Source organism: Alosa alosa, chromosome 11 (genome assembly GCF_017589495.1).
Source record: "Alosa alosa isolate M-15738 ecotype Scorff River chromosome 11, AALO_Geno_1.1, whole genome shotgun sequence".
In the NCBI taxonomy this organism is placed as follows: Eukaryota; Metazoa; Chordata; class Actinopteri; order Clupeiformes; family Clupeidae; genus Alosa; species Alosa alosa.
The window spans coordinates 17087106-17102133 of NC_063199.1; the positions used below are offsets into that span (position 1 = coordinate 17087106).

Genomic DNA, 15028 nt, shown 5'->3' on the forward strand with positions numbered 1-15028 from the left:
TATTTCTATTTTTCATAATGTCAACATAGTATGCTCTATATTGTCAATATCTCTATGTCTACATTATATGTTTACATTGCTGTAAGCCTATGTCATGTACAATGTTCAGAAAACAGGATGTGCTTCTTCATTATTCAAATGGTTCACATACATGAATGGCTTTACTTCATTCAAGGACGTGTTATTTATAGCTGTGGTCATAGTACATATCCGCATTTCTGCAAGAGCTCCAGAGATGCATGTACCGGACATAGAATATTTTATTCTGCACATGGTTCACACACATCTGATCTTCTTCATTTCTTATTTGATTCACTGACGTGGTCATGACCTGCAGGATGGTGTTGGGGAAGGGAACAGTTCATTCCACGTCATCACTGAAAACAATCGATGTGGAGCATCCGGGGCTGCATGCTCCAAAGCTGTGAGGGTCTTTATTGAGGTGAGTGGACACATCCTCTGTCCAACTTTCTTAAAGCGGCAGTAAAGAGTTTTGGTCTACAACTAGGAAGCTAACTCAAGAGCTTCCAAAAACCTCTCATACACCACCAACATGCCAAGTCGACACTGATAAAACTCTGCTAACAAGCTGTTGATTATATAGTTGGTACTAATGTTGTACTGTAAAAACATTTCTTACCTTTTTGCATGGTGATCCATTCTGGAACACAGAACTATAGTACATATAATATACTAACCTATACTAGGTAGTTAGAGGGAATAATGTGTGTTTATCTGTGCTTCATGTGACCAGTGTGAGGGGTTTGTTGCTGTAATATCAATGTTATCAGTTTGTTGAAATGAACTGTGAGACATTTTCTGCTTCTTTCACTATATCAATTACTATCTATATGAATTGTAAAACATTACAGGGCTATGAGATTAAACTGGCAGAGGATGACGCCCAAGTGATTAAGCAAAGCAACAATGCTGAGCTGTATCAAATCCACACCATTGGCATATATCTGGTGATTGAGACGAGCAAAGTAGTTCTGATGTGGGATAAGAAGACAACTGTTATGATACGGCTGAGTTCAGAGTTACAGGTAAGTGAATAAAATGTTTGGAAACACAGGCCATACCTTGTATGACTTTTATTATACTGCATCTTAAATATATAAATATAATTATGTGAGCATCCACGCTTAATATGGAAAGCCTCATAGAAATATCCATCATGTTTTAATATAACACCTTTAAAATGTGGTGCTTTCTGATTGGCTGTCACATTTTTTTTTATCATTCACAGAGTAAAGGGCCGTTCACACCAGGAACGATAACGATAACTATAACCATAACGATAAAAGCGTTTACACTGACCAACGATAAGCAAAGTCTCTCCTTGTGTTAATGAATGTGATGGCTAAAATGTGATGGGGTTCTGATTGACTGTTAGCTTTTTATCGTTCTTAAAATCGCTCTGAAAGTGATCCCTAACAATATCTTCCTCATGTCGTTATTGTTATAGTTTATGTGTGACTGCCGTCATTCATATTAACAAGAATGATATTTTTTCATAGTTATCATTCTAAGTGTGAACAGCCCTTAAAGGTGCCATGTGTAATGTCCATCAAAAAATCAATTCATACTCCACATTCCATAAAAGATGGGGGCAGTATACCTCCAGAAAGTGAGTTGGTCTACTCTAGAGTAACAACCAAGACACGTGTATTGCAGTTTGGCTGGCGGTTATGTTGCCTGCATACCGCTTCCCATGGCTGAAACTGGTATTGTGACACCTGTCGGGCTGTGGCTAGTAATTTAGCATGCTAATTCAGGTTGATATCTCTACAGCACTATACCTTGTCATTTTTTTAATGACATCATCACCCTTATTTCTTCTCATTCTTTTGATGCATGTAGCTCATTTTTTGGATATTTTTACTTCAATTCTTACACATGGCACCTTTAACTCTGTAAGTAATGCTAAGTGATAGCACTCTGCATGTTGTGCTTTGAGCGTTCTGCCATTGTTATAGTGAGCAGTGTGGATGTTGGCTGCTTTTATGAGCCATTATAATAATTGATCTTGACTCTCAACACTGTTCTAAAAAATCCCCAAAATTAACTTAGATGGAACAGAGTACTAAACAACATCAAATGTTCACCAACACTTAGTATTTACATACAAAACACTGAAAATATGAGTTTTGCACAAAAAAGCCCAAAGCCCAAAAATGAAAATAAATACTTTTGTGACTGCACTGTCCAGGGCAAGGTACGTGGCCTTTGTGGAAACTACGACGGCAATGGAAACAATGAATTCATCTCTAGGGCAGGACAAGAAGTCCTCGATGTTGTGTCATTCGGGAACAGCTGGAGCTACTCAGCCAACTGTCCAAAGGCAGTGGAAGTTAAAGACCCATGTGCCGCCGAACCCCACAAGGAGGCTTGGGCACACAAACAGTGCAATATCATCAACAGCAAAGTGTTCGAAGCCTGCCACGTTCTGGTGAGTTCAATGCAAAAGGACCCTGCAAGAAAACTGGCCTATTAACCTCTTCAGTTTAGAGGGTCTGTAATCTGGCTGGGATCTCTAGTGTTCGCTCATTTCAGATACACACACACACACACACACACACACACACACACACACACACACACACACACACACACACACACACACACACACCCATAAACTGTTCCAGCCAATCAACACATTCATTCAGCCGCAGAAAAGGGAGGAATGTTATTGAACTCAAGCACCAGCAACTTTTGGCCAGACAAGTACCTCCTCTCACCCACTCATGAAATTTCTCCCAGGTGGACCGCTCCCCATACTATGACGCATGCGTGAGGGACACCTGTGCCTTGGGAGGAGACTGCGGAGGAAACTGCGAGTGCTTTTGCACAACCATAGCGGCCTACGCTGCAGCATGCAGAATTAAGGGAGCCTGCATCTCATGGAGGACGCCTAAAGTCTGTCGTGAGTGCCCACACCACTAACAAACAGCAAAAGAAACACACACAAATACCTACACCTACACAACAACAAAACAAACAAAACAACATGACACCATGGCAAGCCTGAAGAAGACTGTGCAAAGTATGAAAAATATCTGTATTATTAACTAGAGAAAAATTAACAGTACTAGCATAGCACTTTCTCCAGACTGAGAAACTGTGATGGTTGGCAAATCCATTCCATTCTACAGGTTTTTAATGATCTGGGAGAAATCAGAGACATACTTTCTACTTTCTCAAGGTGCTAGAAAAGTCTGCAAAAAAACTTCACCTGAACTTAGTGAATTGAAAACATGATATTGCATGTCCAACATGTCCAGGACATTGAACAGCACAGTGTATTCAGTGTATTTTTTTCCTATCCAGCAATATTTTGTGACTACTACAACCAGCCAGATGGGTGTGAGTGGCACTATAAACCATGTAGTCCTCCGTGTCTGAAGACCTGCAGAAACCCCTCAGCGAAATGCTCATCCGACATCCCAAAGATAGAGGGTAAATTTCCCATACAGTAGTCTGATAAACTGTTTAACATTTTGCCTTCTCAGAGGGTAACCCTCAATGTTTTCATATGCTTTTCTATGTAGTATGTTTTTATTTATCTGATGTATTTATTTTCCTTTAGTCTTGCTATTCTCTAATTCCGTATTCTCTCAACTCATGAATACTTGTATCATTAATGTATCTGCTTTGACTAGAACAGTGGTTCTCAAAGTGGGGTCCCTGGAGGTCTACAACCTATATCCCCTAGATAGGAGGTACATGAAATAATCTGTTATAAATTAATTAATAACAGGATTAGTGCTGTTAAAATTGTTAAAAAAACACATGAACCCCTGCTCATTTAACTACAAACCCACAAATCCGGGGGTCACAAGCATGGCCCATCCAACAGCACCTATATAGTATGCGGCATGTCATTGGGGTTATCAATATTCATTATGTTTCAAGTTATGCCCACTCAATGGCTTAACAGTTGGACACACTCCCCTCCAGGCCACCATATTATTGAAATATCTTTCTTAACCAGCCCAGGCATGGTCAAGACCAATGTGGACTGAACCATAACCATAAAAAACCTTGGCCATGATATCAAATTAGTTAAAAAATGAACATCTACAAATGGGGATCATTGCACCAATAAAACAAATATATTATGTTCATTACCCACTCACGTTAACTTTAGGCTAATTGAAACTTTGACTGTGACCAATAAGGCCAATATGATACAAATTAGTCACTTCACTCAGGGCAACACAAACTGCTGCTGTTGCCACATAACCCGGAATCCATATCCTTAGGCCAAACTAGCTACATTGAGAGAATATGAGGACAGTTATATTAGTTATATATTTTTTACAATAGTGATGGGAGACCAAAAAGCATCATCTGTCTTCTTCAGGTGCACACTTGCACACTTGTACACTTTACAACTTGGTGTTGTTGTCCTGAAAACACAACACTTCTGCTGCTCTTACATAACTTGCACCACTATGCCACTTTCTTTCTTACTTAGGTCAAAACAGAACTACCCAAGCCTTTTATTGGCCTGACTTTGCACTAGTATTATATTGACTGTCTATGCACAATTTCAACCAAATTTTGCTGCTCTTATTTTTCATTATTATATGTGCCCCCTTATTTACTTATTTACTTACTTTTTGTTTACTTGAATGTTATGTTTGTCTGTGGACCTAAATTGGTAAAATATGTCTAGTCTTCACCGTGGGATAGTGAGAAACGTAATTTCGATCTCTTTGTATGTCTGGAACATGTGAAGAAATTGACAATAAAGCTGACTTTGACTTTGACTTTGACTAGTGAACTAAGCTATGAAGCCAGCCAAGCTAAAGTGCCCAGCACTGGCCACAACTTCAAAAAAACACAAATAGGTCAAGTGACATGAAGGAGTATGAATCATGTTTATTCATGTTCATGAGTATGAAGGGGTCCTTAGAAAATGTTCTCCCCTATAAGGAGTCCCTGGCCCCAAGAAGTTTGAGAACCCCTAGAATAGAAAGTTATTTGCATCAACTCATGTTGTATTTAAAAGTGCTATACAAACACAAATGACTTGACAGTGCTTACCAACTCAAACAGCACAGAATAGCAATGCTTACTAACAGAATGACAGTGCTTAGTAACAGCACAGAATAATATTTAGTTACAGTGAAGGTCAACTGTATGCCTCCCTCCAGGGCTAGTTAATATGCCATTGCTCCCTACATCACAGCTTTCACCAAGCATCATGCAGCCCAGCCTCCTAAACCGTGTCCCTGTACTGTTCGCAAATGTTATCCGAAAGAATAAGGGAAGATCCGCACACCAGATAGCTCCCATTCACAGTTTTTATATGTTGAGATGAAAACATCACAAACAAAATAAAAAAATGTGAATAAGAGCTATCTGATCCGATTCTGGCCTGGGGATGTGCATGGCCTTACTAATACTGCTTCTGTTCACAAATATTTTCAGGTTGTTTTCCCAATTGCCCTAGTGAGAGACCTTTCTTTGATGAGAAAACCATGAAGTGTGTCCCGGCGCATGAGTGTGGCTGCTACGTTAATGGAACTCATTATGGTGAAGAAAAAGATTTGCCTTCAACTGAACCATGCCAAACATGGTAAGTCAAGTCAAGAAAGTCAAGTAAATCAAATAAGTCAGTTGTGTATTCAAGTCTGATTTCTAAGGCACTTACATATGCATAGTATATTCAATGGGTAACACTTTACTTGACAGTATCGACATAAGAGTGACATGACACTGTCGTGAACACATGACACTGTCATGACACTGTCATGACACATAAAACCTAACCCTAAACCTAACGCTAATCCTAACCTTAACTTATCATGACAAAAACCGAATGTCACCTAATAACAGTTAGCGTTATGTCATATACGTTTATGACTTGTTTATGACACGTTCATGACAGTGTCATGTCACTCTTATGTCGACACTGTCAAGTAAAGTGTAACCATTCAATGTTGTTTCACTTCATAGAAAATGTACTTAAACTAAAACGTAATTTTCCTCTTAGAATTTAATCTTCTAAGAGTTTTCTAGTATTTCTAGTATTTACAAAGTGCAGTGCTGGCAGATTTTAATACTCCTGTATTTGATCTAATTATTTCAACTGAAACCCTTGTCTTTAGTATTTGTTCATCGGGAAAACCTAAATGCAACTATAATGAAACAGGTAATGCATTTTTTACTTTAAGAAGTATCTAAAAAATTCAGCATTTTCTCTCTCTAACCAAACGTTGTGTTTACCACCACATGACAGCTTGCTACTGTGAATACAATGGGAATAAATATCCATTAAATTACATCATCTACACAACAAATGACGGAGCAGGATCCTGTCTCGAAGCTAAGTGTAAAGAGAATGGAACTATAAGTCGGAATATCTATAAATGTGTGACAACGACACAGTCTCCACCTTTCACTTTCACCACAAGTAAGTTCTGTCTTCAACACTGAGAACGTACAGCATCAAACTAGTAGGGTTTATCAGAATCATGCTTGTGAGTGTTTGCTGAAAGCCTGTTACATATTTTCCATAGACATAACTTGCCTATTTCAGGCCTTTTATTGCACTTGTTCATTTGTTTGTTAGCAACAGCAATATAACAAATGCATGAAACACAAACAATCAACCATGATGCATAGCAAAACCGAAAGATTTAGAAACATAAACAATTAATGTTCCTTCATAACAGTATTGTATGTTGAAAGACGACAACAATAACAGAATAATTTATAATCATTAAAATAATCATTAAAAATGATAATAGAAACCCTAAAATCAAACAGCCAGCTATTCCTATTCACATTCTAATCCTCACCATTGGTGATAGGTAAATGACACATGTGTTTCTTAACATGTGCTACTGTACTCTACCTGTAATATAGCAACCAGGATGTTCTGGTATTGTGTGCTAACATTTTTGAGAATGGGACAATTACTTTTATAGAAAAGACCATAGAACTGTTATGTTGTTATGCTGAAAATGTTGTTTTTGCTGGCATTGTCTTTAAATAACAAGACATGTTTAATACTTCTAATCTGAAAGAAATTCAGGTTAAGTTTATGATAAATTCATAGAGATAACTTTGGCTACCATATTATGGAACATATTTACCGTTATCAATCATTATCTGCCATTACTGTACTGGAACATACCATTGGCCCACAATCCTATTCTCTGTACTAGTAAAGACAGCTATTCAATTTTAGTATTCAGACTCCCCATGATAAAGGTAAATACAAAATTGTCCCATAATATTTTTGTGGATATTTGCTTCTAAGTTGCAAACTGGTGGACTGATGGAGGAGTTGGTGCAGATTGTGAAATCATAGTGAAAACAAAAAATCTTAAGTGTCTTCATCGTTTACAACAACAGGTTCCACAGTAAGTCCTACCACAACCACAATCAGCACAACGACAGCAGCCACAACCACAACAACAGGTACCACACTTAGTCCTACCACGACAGTCACAACTACAACAACCACAACAGAGACCAAAACTACACCTGTGAGCACAACAGCTGCCACAACCACTACCGAAGAAACAACTACAACTACTACAACTGGCCCAACAACAACACCAAGAGAGAGCACAAGTACACTAACAACTACAAGCCCTACAACAACTACAGAAAGTACCACACCAGGCACCACAGCAAGTTCTACCACAAGCACATCCTCAGTTACAACTACCAGACCAACAACAACACCAGGTACCACACTTAGTCCTACCACAACCACCATCAGCACAACGACAGTCACAACTACGACAACCCCAACAACCACAACAGAGACCACAACTACACCATCAACAATCTCTCCAAGCACTCCTACTGTGAGCACCACAGCTGGCAGGACTACGTCAAGTTGTCAGTCTGAATTAGTGTGTAAATGGACCGACTGGATAGATAACAGTTATCCAAAACCTGGACCAAATGGAGTGGAGATTGAAACACTGGAAAACATCACATGCCATACTTATGGAGAAGTCCAGTGTAGGGCCAAGAAGTATCCAACGTTGACAATAGAAAACTTGGGTCAAAATGTGCAATGTGGTCCTTCAGGATTAACCTGCAGAAACAAGGAGAAGTCTAACGATACATGTCATAATTATGAAATACGAGTCAAATGTTGCATTTGTTTAGGTACAACAACCACAACAGAGACCACAACTACACCATCAACAATCTCTCCAAACATTCCTACTGTAAGAACAACAACAGTCACAACTACAACATCCCCAACAACCACAACAGAGACGACAAATACACCATCAACAATCTCTCCAACCACTCCTACTGTGAGCACAACAGCTGGCACAACAACAACATCAGGTACCACACTAAGTCCTACCACAACCACCATCAGCACGACAGTCACAACTACAACACCCCCAACAACCACAACAGAGACCACAACTACACCTGTGAGCACAACAGCTGCCACAACCACTACCGAAGAAACAACTACAACTACTACAACTGGCCCAACAACAACACCAAGAGAGAGCACAAGTACACTAACAACTACAAGCCCTACAACAACTACAGGAAGTACCACACCAGGCACCACAGCAAGTTCTACCACAAGCACATCCTCAGTTACAACTACCAGACCAACAACAACACCAGGTACCACACTTAGTCCTACCACAACCACCATCAGCACAACGACAGTCACAACTACGACAACCCCAACATCCACAACAGAGACCACAACTACACCATCAACAATCTCTCCAAGCACTCCTACTGTGAGCACAACAGCAGGCAAAGACTCTAACAACCAAGTTGTCAGTCTGAATTAGTGTGTAAATGGACCGACTGGATAGATAACAGTTATCCAAAACCTGGACCAAATGGAGTGGAGATTGAAACACTGGAAAACATCACATGCCATACTTATGGAGAAGTCCAGTGTAGGGCCAAGAAGTATCCAACGTTGACAATAGAAAACTTGGGTCAAAATGTGCAATGTGGTCCTTCAGGATTAACCTGCAGAAACAAGGAGAAGTCTAACGATACATGTCATAATTATGAAATACGAGTCAGATGTTGCATTTGTTTAGGTACAACAACCACAACAGAGACCACAACTACACCATCAACAATCTCTCCAAGCACTCCTACTGTAAGCACAACAACAGTCACAACTACGACATCCCCAACAACCACAACAGAGACGACAAATACACCATCAACAATCTCTCCAACCACTCCTACTGTGAGCACAACAGCTGGCACAACAACAACAACATCAGGTACCACACTAAGTCCTACCACAACCACCATCAGCACGACAGTCACAACTACAACACCCCCAACAACCACAACAGAGACCACAACTACACCATCAACAATCTCCCCAAGCACTCCTACTGTGAGCACAACAGCTGCCACAACCACAACCGAAGAAACAACTACAACTACTACAACTGGCCCAACAACAACACCAAGAGAGAGCACAAGTACACTAACAACTACAAGCCCTACAACAACTACAGAAAGTACCACACCAGGCACCACAGCAAGTTCTACCACAAGCACATCCTCAGTTACAACTACCGGACCAACAACAACACCAGGTACCACACTTAGTCCTACCACAACCACCATCAGCACAACGACAGTCACAACTACGACAACCCCAACAACCACAACAGAGACCACAACTACACCATCAACAATCTCTCCAAGCACTCCTACTGTGAGCACAACAGCAGGCACGAACAACAAAGCATCAGGAACCACAACTAAGTCCTGGGAAAACCACCATCACCAAGATAGTCACAACTAGTTATCCAAAACCTGGACCAAATGGGTCCTGCAATCTTCCAAGCCAAGAACAGGTTCCTCAACAACTGGAAAACATCACATGCCAACTTATGGAGAAGTCAGTGTAGGGCCAAGAACTATCCAACTACTGTGAGCCCAACAACTGCCACACGTTGACACAATAGAAAACAACTACAAACAACAACAACAGTACTACAACTGGTGGTCCAACAGGACATTAACCTGCAGAAACAAGGACAAGTTAACAACTACAAGCATAATTACCTAACAACTACAGATGTTGCACACCAGGCAACAACAACAACAGTTCCACAACTACACCATCAACAATCCTCTCAACAACCGGGACCAACAACACCAGGTGCCACACTTAGTCCTACCACAACCACCATCAGCACAACGACAGTCACAACTACACAACCCCAACAACCACAACAGAGACCACAACTACACCATCAACAATCTCTCCAAGCACTCCTACTGTGAGCACAACAGGTGGCACAACAACAACATCAGGAACCACACTAAGTCCTACCACAACCACCATCAGCACGACAGTCACAACTACAACACCCCCAACAACCACAACAGAGACCACAACTACACCATCAACAATCTCCCCAAGCACTCCTACTGTGAGCACAACAGCTGCCACAACCACAACCGAAGAAACAACTACAACTACTACAACTGGCCCAACAACAACACCAAGAGAGAGCACAAGTACATTAACAACTACAAGCCCTACAACAACTACAGAAAGTACCACACCAGGCACCACAGCAAGTTCTACCACAAGCACATCCTCAGTTACAACTACCGGACCAACAACAACACCAGGTACCACACTTAGTCCTACCACAACCACCATCAGCAACCCCAACAACCACAACATTTACCGACAGTCACAACCAAGAACGACAACCCCAACATCCAACAACAGAGACAAGACACACAACTACACCATCAACACATCTCTCCAAGCACTCCTCAGTTACAACACAACAGGTGGCACAACAACAACACCAGGTACCACACCATCAACAATCTCCCCAAGCACTCCTACTGTGGTCCACACCACAATATCAACCACCATCAGCACAACGACAGTCACACCTACGACAACCCCAACAACCACAACAGAGACCACAACTACACCATCAACAATCTCCAAGCACTCCTACTGTGAGCACAACAGGTGGCACAACAACAACATCAGGAACCACACTAAGTCCTACCACAACCACCATCAGCACGACAGTCACAACTACAACACCCCCAACAACCACAACAGAGACCACAACTACACCATCAACAATCTCCCCAAGCACTCCTACTGTGAGCACAACAGCTGCCACAACCACAACCAACTACTACAACTGGCCCAACAACAAATAGAAACAACTACAACTACTACAACTGGCCCAACAACAACACCAAGAGAGAGCACAAGTACATTAACAACTACAAGCCCTACAACAACTACAGAAAGTACCACACCAGGCACCACAGCAAGTTCTACAACAACTACAGAAAGTACCACACCAGGCACCACAACCACAAGCATCCTCAGTTACAACTACCAACAACAACACCAGGTACCACACTTAGTCCTACCACAACCACCATCAGCACAACGACAGTCACAACTACGACAACCCCAACATCCACAACAGAGACCACAACTACACCATCAACAATCTCTCCAAGCACTCCTACTGTGAGCACAACAGGTGGCACAACAACAACATCAGGAACCACACTAAGTCCTACCACAACCACCATCAGCACAACGACAGTCACAACTACAACACCCCCAACAACCACAACAGAGACCACAACTACACCATCAACAATCTCCCAAGCACTCCTACTGTGAGCACAACAGGTGGCAACAGCAACCAACAACCCACACTAAGTCCTACCACAACCACCATCAGCAACGACAGTCACAACTACAACCCCAACAACCACAACAGGACCACAACTAACCATCAACAATCTCCCCAAGCAACTGTGAGCACAACACAACCACAAACCAAGAAACAACTACAACTACTACAACTACAAGCCCTACAAGTACAAACAACTACAAGCCCTACAACAACTACAGAAAGTACCACACCAGGCACCACAGCAAGTTCTACCACAAGCACATCCTCAGTTACAACTACCGGACCAACAACAACACCAGGTACCACACTTAGTCCTACCACAACCACCATCAGCACAACGACAGTCACAACTACGACAACCCCAACATCCACAACAGAGACCACAACTACACCATCAACAATCTCTCCAAGCACTCCTACTGTGAGCACAACAGGTGGCACAACAACAACATCAGGAACCACACTAAGTCCTACCACAACCACCATCAGCACGACAGTCACAACTACAACACCCCCAACAACCACAACAGAGACCACAACTACACCATCAACAATCTCTCCAAGCACTCCTACCACAACCACCTACCACAGCCCTACCACAATCACCATCAGCACAACAGCTGGCACAACCACATCAGAAGAAACAACCACAACTACTACAACTGGCCCAACAACTACAACACAAAGAGAGAAACAACAATCACAACCACTACAACTACATCCACAGTGAGTGCGTCCACATTAACATCAACCAAAACAACCACAGTGAAAGCCACCACGAAATGCTTCTGTCAGTACGGATCCAATTATTATCTACCAGGTAACTTATTTTTCTAAAGTGAAATATATACACAATATTTGCAACTTTCTCACTGATAACTAGGTCTGACATTCAAGACACAATATAAAAATGTCCCTCTCTTTCCTTTAGGTTCTTACCTGTATAACAAAACGGATGAGGGAGGCTGGTGTTATACTGCATATTGCAATTATTCATGTCAAGTTGAGAAAGAGACAAGACCATGCCCTTCCACTGCTCCTCCTACCGTTTCAACACCTAGCAAACCTTGCATAGATGTGAAAAAGAAGGTAGGAGGTATTTTTTTCTTTTAAATTATATTTTAATCTGAGAGCAATGAGAGTGTACGGACCTTCAATTTGTTGTTATTGCTCCAATGGCAGCATGGAGACACGTGGAGTGAAAATTGCACCACATACACCTGTGTGAATGGTGAAGTGTCCTCCAAACCTGTTCAATGCAACCCCAAGTCCCCAGAGAAACCGCAGTGTGAAAACCAGAAGACGCCTGTGAAGGTCTACGATAAGAGTGGCTGCTGTTACCACTATGAGTGTCAATGTAAGTCAAACAGGTTTGAATAAAAATCTATAGATATCACATACTTCTAACCATTTATTATAATGTTAATACAACTATATCATAACCATGTCATGAAAAGTTTTCATGATGTATCTAACAAGTTACTGTTAGTTACTTTTAATGTCATGTTACTATACTACTGTATACTAAGTTTTTATGACACTATCCATGACAGTTATTATTACCAGGGGACATGGATGTTGAACCTTTTTAGAACTTTTTTGTTAATATATAACAAAATATATATACAGTTGAAGAAATCACCACAAAAAATTCCAACACATGTATATGTATGTATATGAAATAGAACATGATAATGTTATATCCTTACAATGGCCTTGACAACTTATGACAGGATATGGCATCCTCAAATCATGAGATATCTACAGCTCTGGAAAAAATTAAGAGGTCACTGGACATTTTTCTGATGTCATTCTACGGTTGCTGAGTGACATTTCGAATATGACTGTCAACTCATTCAAATGTGACTCAGCAACCATAGGATGACATCAGAACAATGAACAGTGGTCTCTTAATTTTTTTTCCAGAGCTGTATGTTAAGATGTACTTACTTCAGTCATACTTTCTGAAGAGACCCTGAATAAGCTAGCAACCATGTACCAATTGGTAACAGGATAAGACTTTGGGTGCGGGTTTGACAGCATATTTTGCCAACAGTGCATGTGCACTGTGGCCAGAGTGAAGTCAGACGCACAAAGTGGGCCGAGTCAGGCCGAAGTTAATTAATGAAAGATACATCGACAGGTCAGAATTTAACACTGATTGCATGTGATTGGAGTCCCAGCCTTGATGTAGCATCCCGCTACCTATATCGCCACTGAACTCGGGCCCATTGAGTTCCAAACTATAGCCTATTTAGAGTTCTTGTCTGTGTGAGCTAATGAGCTGACTAGGTAACCCAACACACTTTACTCGTGATGACCTGAACTCAAACCACAGACCTACACAGTAAATGGCCTTGAGAGCTAGTGAGAATTAGTGTTTTGATTATCTGTCCTTCACATGACTGTAAAGCAGCTAAATTAATTTGTAGATAACTATTTGCAGTTACATAGTTCCGGGAAAGCTAAGCTAAACAAAACACATTATGGAATTTGAAGTGCTTTGTGCCTCTGGGAGAGTGGTTTTACATTTGTCTTAATTGTTCCCCATACAGGTACATGTACTGGATGGGCAGGTCCTCACTATGAAACCTTTGATGGGAAATATTATGCTTTCCAAGGAAACTGCACTTATGTTTTAGTCCAAGAGATAATACAAAAGTACAATTTCAGCGTTCATATCAAGAAGAGCTACTGCGATGACTTAAGCAATTCTGCCTGCAAGCAGTATTTAACCATTTATTACAAGTCATACAAGGTCCTGTTTGACCAGCAAGGAAATACAACTGTCAACATGGTGAGTATTCCAGGATGTGAGAAATCTGGATGTGTGCAGGCTTGTTGGGAATAATTGTATCTTGTAACATTTGTGTTGTATATTTACATAGTCCTAGCATAACCTTCTGACAGAGTAGTAGTAGCAGCAGCATTGTGGCAGAGTGATAAATAACATTGATAACAATATATTTTACCGTCCAGTGATTCACTTCTTGGTGCATTCTCTGTTGTCAATCCATACAGCACATTGTGCTGCAGAAAAAAAAACATTATATTTAGAATTACATACTATATGTAATCATGTTTATTCATATGTAATTGTTGTATGTAAGTACAGTATGTGTCTAAATATGTTAAATTAATTGTATACGAGTAATTCCTTGTCAAATCAGGCAAAATCCAGGAAAATGGTTGTTGCACCGTCTCAGATTTTGCTCAAAGTTTGTCTACCTACGGAGCCCCTAAGGGGACTTGAGCAAAAAAAAAATTCACATGAAATTGAAATGCACATGAAAGTTTCAGGTGAGCACATGCAAGTTTCACGTGAGCACATGAAACTAAAC

At 40.8% G+C, this 15028-nt stretch overlaps 1 protein-coding gene across 1 annotated transcript in view; it reads left to right on the forward strand.

The window, feature by feature from the left end:
• The window catches only part of LOC125303488 (mucin-5AC-like), a 34744-nt gene extending 21986 nt beyond the window's left edge, over nt 1-12758 (forward strand). The window contains exons 21-35 of the mRNA XM_048257258.1: nt 338-442; nt 873-1046; nt 2213-2452; nt 2764-2926; nt 3331-3459; nt 5440-5587; nt 6120-6163; nt 6251-6424; nt 7372-8754; nt 8787-9753; nt 10084-10153; nt 10188-10632; nt 11391-11639; nt 12080-12507; nt 12619-12758. Coding sequence (XP_048113215.1) covers nt 338-442; nt 873-1046; nt 2213-2452; nt 2764-2926; nt 3331-3459; nt 5440-5587; nt 6120-6163; nt 6251-6424; nt 7372-8754; nt 8787-9753; nt 10084-10153; nt 10188-10632; nt 11391-11639; nt 12080-12417 — 4629 coding nt within the window. The 3' untranslated portion in view covers nt 12418-12507; nt 12619-12758. The remainder of the gene's footprint in view (nt 1-337; nt 443-872; nt 1047-2212; nt 2453-2763; nt 2927-3330; nt 3460-5439; nt 5588-6119; nt 6164-6250; nt 6425-7371; nt 8755-8786; nt 9754-10083; nt 10154-10187; nt 10633-11390; nt 11640-12079; nt 12508-12618) is intronic.
• The last annotated feature ends 2270 nt before the right edge of the window (nt 12759-15028 follow it).